Source organism: Acanthisitta chloris, unplaced genomic scaffold (assembly GCF_000695815.1).
Source record: "Acanthisitta chloris isolate BGI_N310 unplaced genomic scaffold, ASM69581v1 scaffold4567, whole genome shotgun sequence".
Taxonomy (NCBI): domain Eukaryota; kingdom Metazoa; phylum Chordata; class Aves; order Passeriformes; family Acanthisittidae; genus Acanthisitta; species Acanthisitta chloris.
In genome coordinates, this window is record NW_008681941.1 from 38,092 (window position 1) to 59,539 (window position 21,448).

Here is a 21,448-nt window from a genome sequence, read left to right on the forward strand (position 1 = left end):
GAGTTCTGAGAAGGTATCACACAGGTCTTCCTCAGCCTCTACAGAAATCTTACACAACCTCTAAGAAAAACTTCCAAATTATTGTTTGGAACATATAGTATTCAAAGCTAATACTATTATAAAATCCCAGTGTCTAAATATATCATAACCCAAATCTAATTCTTCTAATTCACATAAGCACTTTGCAGAACTCTTATGGATAATAAAACCAAGTTACTGAAATAACCTAAAGGAAGACAAGAAACTTTGTAGAGTCAAAAAGCCACTGGACCTGTGTGTGCAGCTCATACAGAAAACATTTATGATTACCTTAATCTGGGATTTATCACAATGCATGAGTAGATTTTCTTAACAGGAAGGATTAGTGGGGAGTGATTTACTTACTGCATCTGGGATTCCCACACTGTCATGTAAAGAGAGACCAGAGTGAAAGGACAGCAGCAAGAGGCAAACTGCAGCCTTAGCAACCATTTCAAATACCTCCCTCAAGCTTCCAGAAAGATTTCTTCACTTAGTGGTATAAAATAGGTTGATAATTTTCCTGTGAAAGTGACCTATTGCTCAAGAGAGATTGAGCTGTAAAGTATTTCTTCATTTTCGTTATTTGTTTGTTACTTTATGTTCCCTCTCTTTGCTTTCCTCCTCTTTAAAAAGCAAGTTAGCAAAAATAAGTTCATGATAAACAGACTAAACTGAGCAACATCAGGTATAATTCATCCTCCCATACAAGCAGAGTCAGCTTTACTCCTACAATTGAACTTAGGGGGGAAAATAAGAAAGAAAAAAAGATTAAATGAGTCCAAGAGAACAAACCCTGATGTGTGCCTGACAAATAGGGAATAAACACTGGCAGTGCCCTAAGGAACCTCAACTACACTATTGACTGTATCGAGATATAGAATAATTAAAGTTATAGAACAGCAAAGTACTAAAGCTACTTCTTACATACTCATTCTTTTAAGTGCTTCTTTTGAAAAGAAATGCAGGTTCAAATGAACTGTGCCCACCCACCAGGAGAAAAAAGAGGCAAGAGCAACAACAGTGCCTCGATTCACATAGATGAGAATAACTGGAGCCCAGTTCAATCTGTGAAGTAAACAGAGGCAGGATGAAGGCTTTTCAATTTACACCTACAGCCTACAAATTAGTAAGCAGTCTGGCAGGATGAGCTTGCCAGAGATTGCATAATAACCCTACCCCCAGCAACAATGCAGGGAACAGGAACAAAATGGTAGCTCTATACCAGCAGGGAATTTCCCTTTCTAATTACTGACTACTATGAAAAGCATTCTCAAGAGCCAAACGTTAGCTTTTGTGCAACTGCATCGGGAATCTCTTCATTATTCTTGATTTGTTTGCATGTGAAAATTCATTTCAATGCTGTTTTAATAATCAAAAGTATGCATTAAAAATACAAAATATTGTACAGCAAATAGCGATTGACAATGGATTTGGCAAAATTATTTTTTTAGCAAAAATTCAACAGATTACCAGTAATAATGGCTTGTTGGAATGTCTTGCCTATATCAGTATTCATTATATGTTCATTGTGTGTATCAACTGAAACAAAAGTATCTAAGGCAGAAATTTCTGCTTTTGCAGTACATGTAGAGTACATTCAGACACTGCCCCTTATACAGCTGTGAGGAAAGCAAAATACAACACATGATTTTCAGTTTTCCTCACAGCAACTGAAAAGGGAAACAAAAAGAGCCAAAGAGGTTGGTTTGAGATAAATAATTAAAAATAAAAATGCAACCTGCCTCTGAGGAACATAATCACAAGTAACCTTTCTGCCACCTTTCAATGATGGTTCACGCGTAGATTTCCACCATGGGTGATTCCAAGTAACATGTCCTTCCAGAAGCACAATTACTTGGACCAAGGGGCAAGAATTATTTCAGAAAACAAAGCTACATAACTATACTGGCAAGTGGTACACTATTTCTAATTATCTTTGAATTTGTAATGCTTGATTAGTAAGCCAAGCTCCTGTCAGTCAGTCCTGTAAGTAGCTACCCTGATGCTGTCTGACATGGGAACATCCATTACAAGGCCTCAAAAACAACCTGACTCAGAAGTGGTCTGTGGTGAGACCATATCTACTTGGAGCTGTTCTCTGGTGTTAACCTGCTAGAGACACACCAACAATGAGAGGTTGAGGCAAGGACCTGGCTCAGCCAGTGGAGAAGGCAAGAGCACTCCTTATTGAGGAAGATCATAGAACAAAAAGGGTCAGAGAAGACAGGAGGTAGAGACAAACTTAGCTTCTCCTGCTTGGAGTGAAAACCAGATCTCCTGGCTTTGTCTACTGTCCTGCACAGACACCAGGGCAATTCTGTCAGAGGTGAATTTAGCAGATGAGAAAAGCATTACTCTCCTAGAAGCAATAAGCAGAAGAAATCCACACAGCTTGAGATGCAGAGGATGGTCTGGGAACAGTGTGAGTGGTTAGCAGAAAGGTCACAGAAGAACAGACATGACCAAATGCAAGTCTCACTGGTGGAACTGTTCACTGGGGCAGTGCCTCAGGAAACCCTGGAAAAATGATAGCTCTGCAGCAGCTAGAGCACTGCAAACCTCTCTGCCAGGGCTAATGGAAGCATGCACCATTTGGGGGATCATTAGGGAAAGGCTGAGGTGGATAGCAAGTGACTGAAGAAAATCAGGATGTGGAGGGATGACAGACCAGGAGAAATTCTGGTGACTGAGTTTGGTCCATATGTCTGAAGAGATCCTTCTGTGTAAGCATTTAGAGCTGCAGATATCCTTACAATCACAGACTTCACAAACCAGAGATAAACAAGGTCACTTTATATGGAAGTGATCCAGCATCATGCTGAATGAGAAGTTCTGTAATAGTAGATATGAGAGGAAAAGCAACATTATATGTTTTTTTGGTCTGGGACTCAAATAGTCTCAACCAGGTCAGGGAAAAAAACAAAACTTCTTAAAGCTACATCTCAGCCTTAACTTGCAGTTTTTAGAGAAAACAGACCAAAGAAAAACAAAACATCCTAATCAGAAACATGTCTGCAAAGTCTCTTGAGTAATGACTACCACTGAAGCAAAACATCTGATGTGATTAGGAGGAGAGGGTGTATTTTTCAGTTGCATGAGTCCTTGTGCATCATTGAGGACATCATAGTGGATTTCCATTCATCACTGCATGAAGCAAAATAAAACATCTATGAAGGTTTGTTAGGACAAAGCACCAAAAGGCAAACGTTGAATGCACCAGAATCTAAAGATATGGTCATTTCCTGACCAGGCCTTGTATCATTCCAAGGTAGAATAAATACACTGTGACCTGATGACTAATGACCCTGGGTTGTTAGGTCATGAGAAAGAACTATCACAGCAAAGAGAATAATCAATTACAACGTTCAAGGCAGCAGTGGAAGTTGAAACAATATCCCTTAGCAAACACTGAGAGGACCCTACATTATCAGAAAGGGAACAGTTGTGAAGGAGGACAGTCAGGGTAGTCCACAGCCAGATCTCAGCAGGGTACACAGGAAGTCTAGAATAAGTAAAGCTAAATATATTGTCATGTGATAATGCAAAATTGCCTTCTGAATTCAGACAGTGATTCTCAAGACAACAGGCACAGCAAGCAGTGCATTTAGTCTAGCAGCAATTAATTCAGCCATGAGTTGCAGTGAGAACTGACTCATCTTACTTGTCTTGTAAGTCTGGAAGAAGGATTTCCCCTACAGCAGCCATTCATGAAGGAGTCAGGTAGGTAAACTCCTGACTTTAAAAGGGTCATTCTGTTCCTAAGTCACAAAAACCTCTCTTAACCCATTGGAGGAAATGAAAAAAAGAGTAAAAGAAAGACCACCATTTAAATTTATTGGGAGACTTCCTACTGACACATGTGTACCTTCAAAAGTCCAGAGGACTGACAACAGGATTTTCTCAGAGTAGAAATATCCATATAACTTGGAGAAAATGTCAAGTTAAGCCTCAGCCTTCATCATCATCATCACTAAACTTCCTCTCCAGCACCCTCCCCCCAAAAATCACTTGATGGGAAAAGAAAGTACATTATGAGAAAAGACTCTCAAGTACATACATAATTCTGTATGTCTACAGCCTAGTCACTGTAGGTTGGTAGCTGACAGTGCTCATTTGCAGAGAAGTGTAGGAACAAACACATTTCCCAGAATAACCTTTCCTTTTAAAGCCCTGTGTCTTTATGGGGGTAACATGGATGTCCAGATCCATCGTTATCATAGCAAGGATTACAGGCAGTGATAGCTGAAGAAGTCCAGATCAGTAGAGAACACCTGATAAATGCTTCCTAACCTGATGTAAAGTGAAAGTGCAAAGAACAAACACTTGTTCTAAGGTCCCACTGATTGGAACTGACATGCTGAAGCTTTTCTGATGCTGCAGAATGGCAAATAACTACATCAGAGGTAATTCTTGGAGCATTAAAGGAGGGTAATAGAATCTAACAAGATAAGAGTGCTGATCTTTCTCAGCAGAGATACAAAGGACCTAGAGTAATTGATGAGTGCCTTAAATGAGCTGGTAAATAACAGGTGACCAAAAGGGAAATCTAGGATAAAAAGCCTGATGGCAACATTATGAACTAAGAAAGAGATGCTGAAGAGATATTTCAATGAACCTGGAGCCTACATCCATCTAAGAGTTACAACCCATGACAGCTGCCATATGGTAACTGTAAAGCATCTCACTGTTGCCAGAGGGGTTAAATGTCTTTCCTGAAATTTCACATGGCCCAGGTGTCACCATCTGAAGAAATACTATCTGCGAGTGGAATAACAATGAGTTAGGCAGGTTACCTGGGCTGGAGAAAAGGGATCTTTGAAATAAATCCTTTACAGTTACCCAGAAAGACATGTCCTCTTACACATTGCCTGGGGAAGAACACACAGCTTTTACTGATTGACAGAGCTGGTAGGATCTGTGCTTCCAAGAACCAGACTTGGCTCTGAACAAAACAATTGCAAATGCAAAACTGGCCTGGAGACTGGGAGCAAGACCTGAACAGAGAACCCTCGTAAGGCATCAAATGATCCTGAGCTCCAAAAGGCCCAGAGGGGACTCGGAACGCCGATGTGCATGAAGAGCAGAGTGAAGTCTCCAAGGCAGAAAGGGACAGTGCTTCCAGTGCATTTCCTCTCTTGAGGATTGATTTGTTAAGTGTCAGTGCCAAATTCTAGGAAATGATTCTCTAATGAGTCTCTTTGGAAGCCTCTTAGAACCAGGAAGCCTCGCAGTCTAACGCTATTCCAAGGAACAGAATAAACTAATAGATATTCTTTTTTACCAGGAGATTTAATTAGGCTTTTATGATGATGTATCCTGCTGCTGCATGCACTGGCAGGCTGCAAGGCAGAGCAGAAGTTACACTTGAGATAACCCTTGAATCTGAAAAGGAGCCTGGAGGTTTAGCTAACATATCTCAAGAGGCATGTTTCCTGTTTCTGGTTCTAGGGTTTTCAGAGGGCTTCTTTGGTTTGTATTTTGGCCATGTTTTTTGAAAACAGAACTTGAATCATCAACAAATTAAATATTTGTTTAGGCATAACCCCTTCCAAAAAACATAAGCTCTAACTGTGATGAAATCACCATTTGAAGTCATTCTCAAGAAAAAGCATTTCCCCAGCAAATATAAAAAAAAAAAATAGATATAAAGAAAGGAGAATGAGATTAAAGAAAGAAAATGAACTAAATATTACATGGCCAGAAGCTAATGATCTTTTCTATAGCCAAGCAGAGAGATGGGAAGAAGGGCAAAGAAAAAGAAAGCACATAAGAGAAAAAATAAATTAACTAAAATAATAAATGAAAAAAGTGAAATAAATGAAGGCTGAAGAGTCTGAGACATTTCTCAGAGGGCTTTCACAGAAAGCTTCTTGTCTCCTTTTCTATTATACAACCACCAGGAAGCTACATGAAAACTGGCAGAGTTGAGATAAGCAAGTTGTCAACAGAAGAGTGAGAGCAGGCTAAGAAGCTGAAGTCCATTTTTGTTCAGTAGTGAACTAAGTTACATTGCAAGCAAGTACAATTTAATACTCATTTCCTCTTTGAACACATGTGTTAGCTAGTAGCTCAAAGATCCACTGTAATGAAATCCATAACAAAACAATACTCAGAAATTCTCATATTCTCTGATTTTGGCCACAATTTTATGGTTTGAATCATTAGTTCTAAAAGACACAGCAGGAGTGGGGGAGCTGGGAATTTCCCAAGGTTTAACAAACTAAAGTTTGGGACATGCAGAAACTGAGAAAAGTTACAACATAAAAATTTTTGCCTCATTCACAGCACAAGCTGAAACCAGAAGAAATAAATGCAAAGGAAGCATGCAAAAAAGCCTACATGGTCAGGATCTAGTTTCCTTTTTCTACAGCCTCATCAGCAGCAAATAACTATCAGAGATGTTTCTGCTACAAACAAAGTTTGCTTATAAATACAAGAATAAATCACTTGACATGGCTAAAAGCTTTTTCAGACTGCTTCTTTCAAAATACAATGGATCAGCTTTTTAAGAAGATGTAAGATTCCTACAACCTGCTGGAAGTGCTTTTCTAAGAGGTTGTAAAAATACCTTTTAATCTAAATTCCTTGGTAAGCACATTGGTCAACTAAACAGCATCAGGCCAGGCCACCAGTCAGCACGTGTGCAGCAACCTTTGGGCTGTTGTTTCAGGGTAAACCTGGAGAAGGACAACTTGGGATAAAGCACCACTTATCTTATTTAGCTCACTAGTACTCCAATTTCCCTAAGTGTTTTCTTCTTCAGCACATTTCTAGCTTTTATAAATGCCACAATTTACTGAAACCTTCACTCTTGCTACTGCTTACATTTGTTCTTACACTGGTTTTGTACTTGTGGGTTGTTAAATTCAGTGACCTAAGCTAAGAAATTCTTGATTCAACTTAGAGCAAAAAAAGTCAAAAGGACACCTCCAGGACAAAATTGTGATGAGGACATTTAACACTAAACTATCACAAAGATAGCAGACCTAATATAAAAATCTATCAACTGCTTATGCCAAAGCAACACAAAAGTGTCTAATTTTGAGTCTTCATGACTCCATTTATAGCTGTATGTGAGGAAAGCAGGTCACATTTGCACACTATCTCTTGAGTGTTTAATTATCAGGCATGTCCACAAATAGCACCCATTTTTTTAGGAATGAATAGCATTTTAAAGGGCAGGATTGTAGTTCAGAACTTCCTTGATAAACTGGACGAAGCTCTACACTTCAACAGAATAAAACACACAGACAGAAAATGAGGAATCACAATGGAGGCAACAATGCTCGCAGGAAAGGATTTTGGATGCACCTCCTGTACAATACTGAGATGCTCCTGCAATAAAGACAAATTAGAGGATTCTGAACGAAGAGAAAGAAAGCAATTATGGCACTGTATCCAAACTTCAAATGATTCTGTGCTCAGGGTCCAAACTGACTATGGTACACAATTCTGAGGAACATAAGACTGAAATGTCAACTTGACTGCAGAAATAGCAAAACTGAAAGAATATGCCCTACAATGCAACTATGGAAGACTTAATAAGGAACAGGTAAAGAGTGTGTGGAACTGGAGGGCGAATAAAAGAAACTTCAGAACACCAACCTCATAAGATAACAAGAAAATTCTTAACTTAGGAAGACAACCTCATAAGAGCAACTTAACCACTATTAGTGAGACCTCAATTTAGAGGTCAGTAAAAGCTCTACAAACTTGTCCTTAGATTTTCTATAAGATACAATCTATTGAAACGTTTGAATGAGCCACTTGGAGAGATTAATTTGTTGTTGTTGAACACTTCAGAACAGATTGACAAAAACATCCACCAAGAATTTTCTTGGAATATTTATTCTTTCCCAGAGACCAAGAAAAATAGAGAAGACTGAGTTTCTATTATTCTACATTATTTATCAGACTAAATCTATTACATTGCATACACATGTTGATTAAAATGGCCTGTACAGATACTGTTCTATAGTCAATCAGTGCTTTATTGTTGCCCTCAAGTATAATTTGCCTTCATAACCATTTGCAGACTGTTGCTAAACATTACAAAAGATAAAGATCAGCAGTCTACATGACAACAGTTGGGAATGGCTTGTGTAAAGAGGCCAATGGGACACGATACCCAAAGCCTTCAGAGTGCCTCACTGCACCCCTGAGTGGTACCACTGGCATAAGTAAGAGCCATATCATTATATTCCTAAACTTCTATGACTGAATTTGGCATCTTGAATTCCCCAACCATACTGAATTTAGCTATTTAACATATGTTTGTGTGTTTGTGGGAGACAATGTGATTTATTTTAAAGCTGAATTGTGCCCTGTGTGTACTACAAGGACAAGGAAAAAGAAGTCTGGCAGCATTAAATAAACAAACAACAGGAAAATCACATTTTCAAGTCTCAGTTGTCTCAGAGGAAGACAGATTTAGAATGGTGGAGTCCAAACTACACTTGGCTAAAGGTCTCCACTCAATGGCAATTAAAATGAAAGAATGAAAGTCTTTGCAACTCATACTTCACAATTTGAAGGTGGCACACACAGGCATGAAAATCAGGTGGTTTACAGTCTCTAAGTCATGGAAGAAAAGCATAGGTCTTATCTGGTCAACTTTCATTTCATTCTATCCTAGTTATACTGAAAATCCTTCTAATAGGAACGAAGCACTTGCCTCATGCAGTACATTCCTGTGCTTTGCTTTGAGTATTATTTGAACAGCTTGCATGTCTCCTCGTGGAGGCAGAACTTTATGCCTGTAGTCCAGAAGCAGCATTTAGTCTCTTGTCACTATTAAGGAGTTTTCACCAAGTTCTGTTTCACTAGGTAACTCATTGAGTAACACATACTCCATCCAAACACAGGAAAAACATCACTGAGTGGCATGCAAGTTACTGTGTACACAGCTTTGTTTTCTTTTGCTCTGCACAGCTGTTCAGCCACCCTTAGGATCTTCACTTTATAATAAAAAAAAAGGATCCTTAGGATCTTCACTTTATAATAAAAACACAGTGCAAACCCTTGAGCTAAGCATCTTTTGTTCCCCTAGTTACTAGCACCTAGCCATGACACAAGGACTGGCAGTTATTTATCCCTGCAAACATTCTCTGGGTATTCAAATAAGAACCTTACCTCTGTACCCACAGAGGCAGAACTGGCAGACACCATCGGACTAAACTTCAGTTAATTGTGCCCATGTGGGCTGAGCACAGTGAGTACTGTTTGTGCCACAGATACAGAGATTTAGTTATGCATAAACTTTGAAACACCCACCTGCCAATACACTGAGCTCAGATTGCAATCTATACAATAAAGCTAATTAAACAACCTTCCCTCCACTGAAATCCATTGGGCTTTTTTCCCCCTCCATCTATATAGAATTTCCATTTGCATCCCACTCTGCTCACTACAAAATCCTCTGTACTTCAGCAAGGCTTAGTGAGTTTCTCACTGAGAGTTTGACATAAAGGCAGAACTCAGACCAAATCTTTCCCATTAGCCACAGCCATAGAGACATTAACAACTGAAATGCAGAAATTAATGGTGACAAGTTTCTTTTAAAATAGATGAAGCACTATCATTTCCACTTCCTCACAGTAGCTGAAGCTTCAATGCTAGCTTTATCTTTAAAAAAACTTCCAACATTAAAAAGTCCATATTAAAAAGATTTCTTCCAAATAATATTAGGAAATAGTTCCATTTTAAGGAAAATGGAATTATTCCAACATCAAATAAGTTCTCATTTATTCTAGAGTTTCTTACACGTGTACAAAACCCAGAAAAAGACCTCTAGGCAAACTCAACAGGAAAACAGGGCAATTCTTTACTGAGTTTGCACACTATATTTGCTATATACTAAAATACAGAAGATGCTTCAGGAAGAGATGTTAAGATTAAGTTGATTTCTGCCTCTTTGTAGATCACCAACATCAGAACTAGTGAGTACTTCCCTTGCAAACATAGAAATGTCTTTGAGGCAAGCAAAATCTTCCATCTAGAAATCATTATTAAAATCACTATCACAATATTATTACACATCCTGCCAATTGTAATCAGTATCTTTCAACAATATTTCTAAGCTTGGAAAGTCAAATAGCAAAGAATACCTCATCTGAGATTCAAATCTACCATCCTGGTTGAGCAGTGATATTCCTTGATTTAGTGTTCCCACTGAACCCCCAGACCACTCACTGCTCACTCAACCCTCCCCCTGCCCAGGATGGAGGGAATTGGAGGCACAAAAGGTAAAGATAAAGGCTCAGATAAGCACAATTTACTAAGAACCAGCAATAAAGTAAGAAAAATGAACAGCAACAACTGTATTAATAACAGAGTGTCAAAGACAGGCAAAGGACTTGCACGACCTGGGGGGTATGGAATAACCTGATGGGCCCTTCCTGGCTGCTGCAAAAGTTACCAGAACATCTACCTACATAATTTCTACCTACTTTCATCAATTTAATGTATGTTCTCAATTTTCAGAAGTTCCTTCATGAAATGTGAACTTGAAGTAGCTGAAAATACCATTTTGTGAATCATCACTCTGGATCCTGATCCTTTTAAGAATGATAAAATTTTGTCCCACTGATTGTGGTCATTAGGTAAAGTACTACTGAGCATAAATAAAAGAGCAGGATCTAATTTATGACTGATAAAATAGTCAATACAGCTGTGGCAAACACTCCTTAGAGTCATAAACTACATCTCAATGGACAAAAATATCTAGGCAAAGAAATACAAAAAGCAAAAATTTGAACAGAACAATTTTCACATTCACTTTGGACAACAAGTTCAGGTGTCCTAGGCTCTAGTTGAAGTAACTGATGCTCACTTTTAACTGTAAGAATGTGGGAAGAGAAGCTGAAGTCAAGGTACAAGAGCCCTGATCCATTCAACAGGTTGCATGGAATATAGAACATGCTATTTTGTTCTCATGTCAACATCCACAAATGTTTATGCTTACTTAAGCATAGTCTGCATTCCTCTGTGCATATAAAATCTCCCTTTGGGCCAATCAATCAGTAAGAACGACTCCAAGAGGTGTAGGTCAGGGAAAGTTCTCTCACCTGGAAAGATCCTGCATGGTCTTCCTCTTTGTCCCCTTCTTTTCCTTCCTTGAGGGCAATCAAGGTGAACCCTCGAAAGTAAGCAGGAGTGGCAGCAGAAAGTGTCACTGAAATATAATGAACAGAGAAATAAAAAACCCAATGTTAATTGTGAAATCAGCCACTTGCAGATCATTTTACAGCCTGAAAGGTGTATCTGTTGGTGTTAACTCCAGCTAGAGCACTAACAACATGGAGCCAAGCCAGCCACAAGACAAAATGTTCAGTCCAAGTTTCCACACAAACTGAAAAACACTGGCATGATGTGAAATACCTCACAAAAAAGCTTTTTTCTTTTTCCCCCCACACTTCTTTCAAAGCAGATTGATAATCTGCTCAGATCTACAGGAAGGTTACTTTGTTCTTGGTTTGGGGTGGAGGACACACATCAGGGTTTTTTCTTCTTTGTGGTTTTATTGGGTGAGGGGGTTTTGTTTGTTTTATTTTAAAACGTGAAGGAGCATCTCCTAATATTTGGCTTCAGCTTTTGTCCTGCTCGGAGCACAGATCAGGATCTAGGCATTCTAGTGCACAGAAAGTCTAACTGTACTAATACAAGAAGACCACATTGCCTGCTCCAGCTCAGCTCCATTCAACACAGCACTCCAGCTGCTGGTGGAAGTGGTGGCTCTTAACCTGTCCTTCCTCAGCTTTAGCCTCAGGGCAAAGCAGGACACAAAGTTAAAATCATGGCTAAAGTTGACCTCTAAAGATTGTGCTGCCAGCTCTGATTGCCTAAGCATCCCAGAGAGCAGCAAACACCTCTCTTCACACACCCATCCTGACCAGAAACGCAGTGCTGGATCCACCAGCAGAGGTGTGTGCAATGTAACATTATGTACGACGTAATGCTGACAAATCTGATTTTACCATGTTCAGCATCAGGATGAACTCCTTCATTTTCTGCAAGTAATACTCCAACTCATTAATTCATTATCTGCCCGATAATTAGTCCAATTTTGCAAACTTCTGCAGCTCTATCCGAATGAAAACCCCGAGCCAGATGCTCAGTTAACTGAGAGCAGCACACTACTGAACTCAACAGGGATGAACACATTACTCTTGCTTGAACATTGATTCCTAGAAATTAACTGCCATAAAGGTCTTTTACAAATTTTGTACATGCAACAAATTTTTCCATATCATATGCAATTGCAACCTCTGAATCACTGCGAGTAAAAGGTTACACCAGAAATACTGAAATACGTAGGGGGAAGGTAATTCCAAAGCCTGACTCATAGTTTTTGAATGCCTGGGGTTAGGAATACTCATGCTGTGGTTGCAGTCATTTTAACCCAGAATAAATCCATGCTTCCTCCAATAGGAGTGATCCCACCCTCCCCCAGCCTGCACAGCTCACACAGCAGCCACATCCAGGCAGCTGTGCTCTCAGCTGGACTAGGGAACACATCCAGCTGAAAAGTAACACAAACCAACTCGGACAGAGAGTTCAGCTGGGTCCAGCCTCTGAGCAGCTGCTCTGAGCAGCTCTCTGAACACTTCTGCCAGCAGTGGGGACACACAGACACCAGTGAGGGGCTGGGAGGGTGATGACCCAGAGGAGTAGAGCAGCTCATGGGATTTTAGTGGCTGTGCAACCTCAGCTCAAGGATACCAAGAGGGATGTATGGCCTGGGCACCCCTGAGTTAGGCCAGAACAGAGGTTAACACCTGGGCTGAAAAGGTTTCTGTTAGTTGTCTGAACTGACAGAAGTGTGCTGAGATAACATAGCAGCACAGTGGTTTATTCCAGGTGCAAAGCCTTGCTCTGGAGATGGTTCTGTAGCTCCTGGCTCTGCACTGAGTGTTTCTGCACCGAGAGTTTCAGCACAGTGGAGCCACGGGAAGCTGTCAGACCACATCTGCTTTTCACAAGAGAAGCTCCTCCTTGCATTAGGGCTGAGAGTTCTTCTTGGGCTAAACTCAACCATTTTAAACAACAGATGAGTATTGTTCACATTGCACTCAATGCTAATTAACGTTGATTGAACAATATGAACTTCCTGTAAAGATCAGTTAAATCTCAGTGAAAGTCTCAAAGTTAAGGATGTTACTTTAAAGGGAAGATGACATTTGAATAGTTACTTTTGTCTGCTTCCATCCCCTCTGGCAAATCTAATTACCTTACAAGCTGCACTTTGCCACACACCTTCAACATGCTTCTCTTTCCCCAGTGTCTCAAGCTAAAGGTGAGGTGATCAAAGCAATTGCTCCTTTGGTTTCAGGCAGAAAATCTGACTTTCCACTTCCCACACTACTGCACATCCTGCTGTACACTGCACAAGTACCAACATACACACTTTCAATATCTACTTTTATCCATATTTTGTGAAACATGAGTGCTTGCTTGTAAAGCACAGAAAACCACTTGCATGTTAGGGGGAAGAAAGAAAAAGATTCAACATTCCTTAGAAGAGAAGTCCACAAACCAACACAATGGAGTGTGTAACATTAAATGAGCCTTTCCTTCAAAACTGAGAAAGTGAACTGACCTACAAGTGGAAATTCCATTAAAAACAGTAACAGCATCCACAGAAGGTACAGCTAAGGATCACAACTAGTCAAAATCTTCTTTTGCTTCTTCCAAGCAACAATTTCATGATACTATGATGGAAAGTATGCCCACCACATGTTAGCATGTGAAATGGACATACTGGTGCCTTTTTTTTTAAGAAGCAATTTTATTTATATTTTAATAGGATGAAACTTACCTCATTTTTTTTCATGGAAATCTCATGCAATCATTAATCTAACTCTACAATCAATAAAGCTAGGACTGAGTATTTTCAAGGATCATTACCCTGTAACAGCATCTAAACTTAAGGCTCATTTGTGCCTTTGAATGCAATGGGAACTTCGACCTTCAGTGGAATCAAGAGCAGCTACATCAAGGTTGAAGTTAACCAGCAGGTAGGAGAGGACCTTAACCCCAAGATGGTGTGGCCACAAATCTGTTGCTACACAAGACCTGTTCACAACATGCATTTGGCTGCCTGTTTCACAAGGGGAGAGGCAGCAGACAGAAACACCAGGCAGATAAAGCTACTTGCAGGCTACAGCACCAGAAGTCCCAAACAAGACATCAGGAGTCAGTCATGCCATCTCCCCTGTGGGACAACACAAAGAGCACAGACATTGTTGCTTTGTTAGCCATAAGGGAGGAGAGCAGGGTGACTCCTCAGCCCTGCTGCTACCTCATTTTTAATTGTCTGAGACAGAAGAATGTGTCCTTATTTACTGCTGCCAGTGTCTGCAGAGCAGACCAGGTGCCTCTCCACTAAGTGTATTCAGTGCTCAGGGACACTGTTCTCTTATCACAGCTCCAGAGGTGGAAAACCAAGGCTTCCATACACACAGATCCACACAGGATTTCCCCTTACAGCAAACAGATTCTGACTGATCTAAAGGTGAATAACTTCAGGAGAGCCATTAAAACTTCCCCAAAGACAAATGGCACCTATTAACTGTTTGATTCCCACCGAGGGTGTTGCAATGTTTCCTGCAGTCACTGCAGCTTGAGGGTCTTACCTGAGTGCCACATTACATGATGACTGAGACAGCCACGAAAATAAATCCATCCCTACAATAGTGTCAGGTTTGTGGAGTACAACACTGCACATGCAGTTAATTGCTGTGTTATCCACCTTGAAAATACTGGTTTAGTACAAGTGCCCACTATGGAATGTGCCAAGGATCCAGACCACATTAATTCAAGCAGGGGCCATGGAAACAGGCACATCTAGCTCCAATGCAAAGAGGGTTGTGCAAGTCTTGTTGCATGCCCAGGAATTTGCAGATGGAATAAAAACTGAAAAACAACCCACAGACCTGTCATAATATCTCATTTTTAAAAAATCATTAGAGTTTCTACAGTAATGATGTTCCAGTTGTACTGCAGAAATTTATTTGAAAATAAGCTCTTAAAACTTTCTGTATGCTGTTAGTTTTAACTACTGCCATAGATGAGGTATATGTTATGGTAACACTTATGTTCTTCCAGCCCTTCAGGAAGTGTCCCTAAAGAACTGTCTGTATAGGCTAATGTGCCACCTGAATACTTCAGTCTCAAGTATCAGAAATGTAGGTACATATTTTGTTCTACATGTTAACTTTTTACTATTAGCTGTCATTTTCTCACTTGCAAAAAGCTATAATACCCTAATGTGATTTTATTAATTGAGTTCCTAATGCCAAGACCTGATATCTCCCGAAAATTAGTTCTGCTAATTCATCTGGAGTTTCTTCCTTCCTACATTTCCATGCAATACAAACTTCTTTGGCAGACAACTGGAAATATCCAATAATGCTCTTAAGAACTGAATTCAAAACTTCTAAAGAACATTTGCATTTGTTGCTATCAAATACCTTGGCACATCTTTGTCCTGCTTAGCAGATGTATTAAACTGACATGCAACATGAAATCTTCCAGACTCAAGGTACTAATCCTAATCTCGGGATCAGCTAACCAATTTGTGGGAAATGTGCATTTCCTCACATCACATTAAAATAAAACAATCCTTGAGAAAAAAAATCAATTAAAAATCATGCAAAGTTACAGACTGATGCACAAAACACGTAAATCACTGCTGCAGATGTATTTTTCAACCTTTTGGAGAACACAATGATTATGCTACGTGCACACACTTTCTCTCCCTATCCATACTAAGATTCCCATGTTCATGCAATGGGAAAACATTGCTCTTCACCCTCAATCTAAAAAAGGTCAGGAGAAACACTTAGAAGAATCTCCCAAATTCTTTTTCCCAAAGTGATGCCTACAAAGTATGTTTGTTATGATACCTTAAAATGTTCAAATTCTTTTCCAAGTGCTTTTAAAACACAAGGTTAACAATGCACTCCAGGAAGGTTTATTTCCTAAGGCATTACATAGTGAGGCAGGAAAAGTGACCAAAACCTGTCCATTTCTATTAAGTACAAAAATAGACTGAAATGTGCCTTGGAAGTTCATTTCAAGGATTGTATGTGACATGCTCAGGGAAGAACAAATGCCTCCATCTCTTATTTACAGTGGTCATTAGCACTGTCTCTTTCCTGTTTGAACCATCTGTTCATTTACCCAGAAGAAAAAAAGGGGTGGGATAAATGTAAGTGGAAAATGTGGGAAGTTGGCAGCGTGCAGCATCACTGTTTGCCCATATGCTAACTCATTATATTAACATATTTCAGGGTAAGAACAATTAGCTTCGAGTTTCCTCTCCTTCCTGTTGAATGGTAAAGCTTCCCTGTGCACTGCATTATATTTGAAGAGGTAGGAATAAATCCTATAGAAATAGGCAAATGCAAGAAGAGTGCAGTTCGTATCACAACAACTTGTGATCTTGTGCTAGACCTGATCCAGTAGAGAGGATTCATACAAGAAAGGAAATTCCTCTTAATACGGAGTTAATGTTTGGGAGTAAAGTGATACACTGAAATGTAACTCCCTCTCACTTGTCAGGAAAGCATCCCCAATAAAGTAAAGCGTGGGAGCCTATTACCCGATCTTAACCCACACAGTCACACACACACACAAGCCAAAAGGGATCCGGAGATGACAGGCAGAGCCACGTTACAGTTCCAGAGCCACTTATCCTAACCATTGCTGTCAGCATGGGATGCAGAGGATGTGCAACTCACCCCGGTAACTGTTTCCAGGCTTGTAAAATTCTGGATCGCCTTCCACCCTAAGGCTGAATTCATTGTACCCTTCCCTCCTGGTGCCTTGGGCTCGCAGGATCCGACTGCAATATCCCTCGGATTTCGCGGCTTTCTCCAAGGTTTCATCAGAAAACCCCTTGGCGACCAAGGGGAAAGTCAGCGCCAGGAGCCGCAGGGCGAGCGGCTGCAGATGCGCTCCCATCCTCAGCCGCTCCGCACAACTTTTGGCGGCCGGAGAGGGGCAGAGGGCAGCGGGAGAGGGGCGAGGGCAGCCGGGAGAGGGGCAGAGGGGCAGAGGGCAGGGAGGGCAGTGCGGGCTCCGAGCCCCAGCTCAGCCTGCCGGGCCGGAGCGCTGGGAGCGCTCAGCGGCTGCGGGAGAGGAGGGGAAAAGCAGGGAGGGGGCAGAGAGGGAGGGGAGAGCAGGAGGAGGGAGGGAAGCCTGATCTTGCCCAGATCCCGGAGTGAAGTGCTGTTTTGTTTCAGAGCGTGTGATGAGCAGCTCGGCAGTGTTGATTTAGGCGAGCTGAATGGGCAGGGCTGGGAGAGGAGCAGGGCACGCTGCTGAAATCATCACCCGAATTCCTGCCCAAGTCTATAGTTACTGTAGGGATAACAAGGCTCAAAGAATTTCCAGACACCCCTCCACCGCCTCGTCTTTCTCCAAACCAGCAGACACGATAAATATTAGCGACTAAATCAGCGCAAACAGCCGTTTGCTCGCTGCGTGCCGAGCGAGGAGCATCGGCTGCCGGGGGAGAGGGATGCGGGTACCGCGGGGGAGAGGGATGCGAGGAGCTGGATGTGCTACAAACACATTTCCACATCAGCCTGCAACTGTGCACATCAGGTATTCAGGCTGTGTAAGTGCACTCTTAACAGTTGTGAGCGCAGTTCACCTTAAATGCATGTGGGAGGTCTGCCCTAGCACTCGGAAAAATCCAAGCGGATGCAAACAGGAGAAAGCAAGGAGAGACCAGAGCTTGTTAGTTTGCCTTTACACAAGGCTCAGTGACACTAAATGATTTATCTAAATCCACAAAAGAAGATTACAGCGGTGTTAAAAAAAAAAAAGAACCTACATCTCTGGGGTCCCTAACTCCAGGGTTTTGATCCCAAAATACTGTTATCTCTCTCTCCCTCCCTCCACTGCTTTATAAAGTGCAGGAGAAAGTCAGAAATGTCCTCAGTCAGGACCTGAATACTTTCAGAATGCCAGATGTACAAAAGAGCACAAACCCCTTTCTAACCACTTTGTCCAGGAGAGGACTGTAGCAGATCGATGAATACAACTGCATTTAAGCACAAGTTCCAAAAAAGTGCGAGAAACAGCGAGCAGGGTGAAATCCTGGAATTTACCAAGGCATTATCTAGCATCAGATTTGCAAATTTAGCTTTGGAAGTTGTTAGCGACAACCTCATGTTGTGTGCCAAATAAAGGTGTTTCTTCAAGATCTCTGTGAGGATGCTGAACCTTTTACTTGCTGGAAGATTACTTGCCAAGAGCTTGTTTATCATTTAGTCTCTGTGTTACATGTTTATAAGAACATAAACTGTCACAGCTTCAAAATATGTATTCAGTAAAGATAGTGTAACAGTTGGATGAGATTTTAACTTTTTTTTGCAAGCATGAAGCTACTGACAATGCCCTTCCACGTGCCTGTGTAGAGGTGACAGTCAAGCTTTCCTAACCACACTCAGTGGTGACATCCAATTTGTAAGCACATGACTGCTTAGCAACCTGCAACAGAGGCAGTGGCACCACCTTTATTGCTTCTGCCAGACCATTTGGAGAGCCAGACTGACTGTAAAGACTTCCACTGCTGATAAAAGAGTTTGACTATGGGAGGATATGAGGTCTTTGCAGCACAAATTGCTTTTTCTGTTCCTCTCATCCTGTTGAATGAGGGAGAATGAACCATCCTGATTTTCGGGTCTAATATGCCAGGTCATCTGCCTCCACTCCATCTGCTCCCTTCTCTGTTCCCCTCCCATCCAACCTGCCAGTACAAGGGCATATCATCTTTAAGGCAAAAATATTCAGACTGCTTTTGCTACTGAAGCTTTGAACTGGTGTAGTTATGCAGAATAAAGTGACTACATTTCAGCAATGTCATAGACTCTTGGGCCTCATTTGAGCACGATCTTCAGCTCATTCATTTTATAGGAACAAGCTTTGCTTTACCCAAGTCCTCCAGTCAAACTTATCACCGAAGAAAAGCAAGCCAGTACACAACTGGAATTGACAAGATAGCTACAAATGTGCTGGTATAAGACACCTGTGAATTTGCTTTGTTCTCCAGACTCGACTTTTCAATCAGTCTCAGCAGAAGAACTGAGAAGCAATTACCTGACTGAAGCATTCACAGCAGGAACCACAGAGGCTTCTGCACCTTCTGCACAATTCACCTTTGTTTTGAGCCAGAGTTATGTGTTCTAACTCAACACTCCTCAAAGGATTTAATTTCAAGTCCTTTTCAGATTCTTTTGGGGTTTTATACAGTAACTAATTCATCAGGATCTATTGACTCTAAACTTCTGACGGATTCTACATCTCTTATCTTGCAGTTCCTGAATTGGCCTGGCTAGTTTCTTGTTTGTTCAAAAGCTAAAGTCTTGGGAAATTTCCTAGAAAGGCACAACACAGTGTCTTGTTAAAAGTGAAGTTCCTTCAACCTAGGAACTGATACAGATAAATTAACATGCACTGCCTACAGCCATGAAATGAGTCATTTGTCGTAGAGACTGTTTAAAATATGGGCAATGTCATTAAGCATGGTCATCCTCAGGGTTTTCTATTTGTTCTACTAATTAGTGTGTGTTTGCCTAAAGCATCCAGCATGATGTATCAGTCAAAGATGCATGCACACTGATGAATCCAACCATCCATGGCAAATTTAACAGCGGCAGCGTCGTATCTTGGAGACTGCAGCGCTGCTTCCCTTTGTGCACTTTCTAGGATGAATAAAGTTGCTGTCCATGACTATTAGGCATAACAATCATTACTGGGATAATATTGCAATTGATGGAGCTGTAGTGGTTGGAGGAAAATCTTTCCCCTCCCCCTGACACCCACAAAGTAGACTTTCCTAGGAAACCAAGTCTTTTCACAAGATCTGCAGTCTTTCTTACTTTTTCTTCTCCAATAAGGAGCCCATTTTTGCAAGTGGTGTTTTGGAGGACTGCTAATCATGAAAATCTAAGTCTTCTGGAAGCACCCTCAGTCTCTCATGGAAATTTTAGACTTCTAAAGTTCAACTGAAACTCAAATGAGAGGAAGGAAAGTGTGAGTTCTGTATCAATTCGAATGCACTTTCTAGAGACTGAGGTCTGGGGCATCTCCTCCTCCTCCTCAGTCATTAACCTTGTTGGGATCAAAAGTTCAGGTGATCCCCTAACACCAAAGGTTTGCAGGAAGTGCATTCTGAATATCTCTACCAAATTAAGAGACATATGTTGAGGAGAGTTTCCTAAAGATCTTTTCCTCAGAAGCTAAATATGAATATTCACTTTCTCACAAGTGCCAAGACAGAGGACAATGCTGTTCTGGAAAGGAAGAGTGCATTGCATGACTGGCAAACTACACTGCAACACAATCTGCAATGAAACCTCTGGTGACTGGCTGAGAAGGGAATTTAAGGATTGCACTTTCAAATATTCCCATCACATTTTTAGAACTTTATGTCTTACTATAGATTTAGCTATTAGTCTAATCTCTCTCTCTCCTTTCCAACTGTCTCAGCAGAGTCAGTTTTTCTTAAACAGAACAGAAACTTCCTCTATTGATTTAGATGGAATAATAATCCCACTGCTATTAATATTCTCCTCTATCTACTGCAAGAATAAAGCTTTTCTAATACAGATTGGTCCTTGCTGTCTTTGAAGCCTGTTTAGAAAGGGATCTGGAGATATCTGCTGTCCTATTAGACAAAGGAAAGAGATTGGGAGACACTTAAAATGATTTCTTACTGCTCTGTAGAGCTGTTTTCCACTGCTTTTCTCTTAAGAATCCAAGCACTGACAAGTAATGACAGTAAATGTTTGCAGAGGTCTGTTTGCCATTTATACTAATGTCAGTCAATACAATGCATCTCCAATATTAAACTTCTCAGTAGCTTGGTTACATTTGCCTGTTCAGTCATGCATGTCTTCAGCATCTTTTTACACTGACAATGCAGAGAGTTTTCATTTCCAAAACATTTTATAGAAATATTTGGCTCCCGACAGTATGAGAATAGTATCATACATATTACTAGAGAAACACTTTAGTGCTGAGAGAAACAGAGGGAGAGAGAGCAGCTCTGTTAAAGGTCCTCTTGGGTTTAACTAGGGCAAAACCTGAATGAAGCTGGAAAACTGTGGGAAAGAAAAAAACCCACCCCATAAACTTAAAAAAAAATCTCAGCACAAACTTGCAGAGAGATGGGGGAAGGATGAAAAATTCTTCAGGATTTCTGGCACTGACCATGAAACCAAGACAGAAGAAAACTGGCCTAAATCATAAATAGAAGGTGATACCATCAATGAACTCTCTGACACGTTTCCAAACTGGGACTATACTTGAAGCACATTGATATTTGCAGAACAGAATTGTCTCCCAAAGCAAAGCTCTTTACAACAACCTCCTGCTACGTGTCATGAATTTTTTTTGTCCGTGTTCTCCTGCT

The 21,448-nt window shown here is 40.8% G+C and overlaps 1 protein-coding gene across 1 annotated transcript in view; it reads right to left on the bottom strand.

Moving 5' to 3' along the window:
* Window positions 1-16,986, bottom strand: part of LOC103805628 (spondin-1-like) — a gene marked incomplete at its 3' end in the record, with an annotated part of 41,874 nt that extends 24,888 nt beyond the window's left edge. Inside the window, exons 1-2 of the mRNA XM_009078283.1 lie at window positions 16,764-16,986; window positions 11,088-11,194 (exon numbers count right to left, since the gene is read on the bottom strand). Of these exons, the coding sequence (XP_009076531.1) occupies window positions 11,088-11,194; window positions 16,764-16,986 (330 nt within the window). The remainder of the gene's footprint in view (window positions 1-11,087; window positions 11,195-16,763) is intronic.
* Window positions 16,987-21,448: the final 4,462 nt, after the last annotated feature.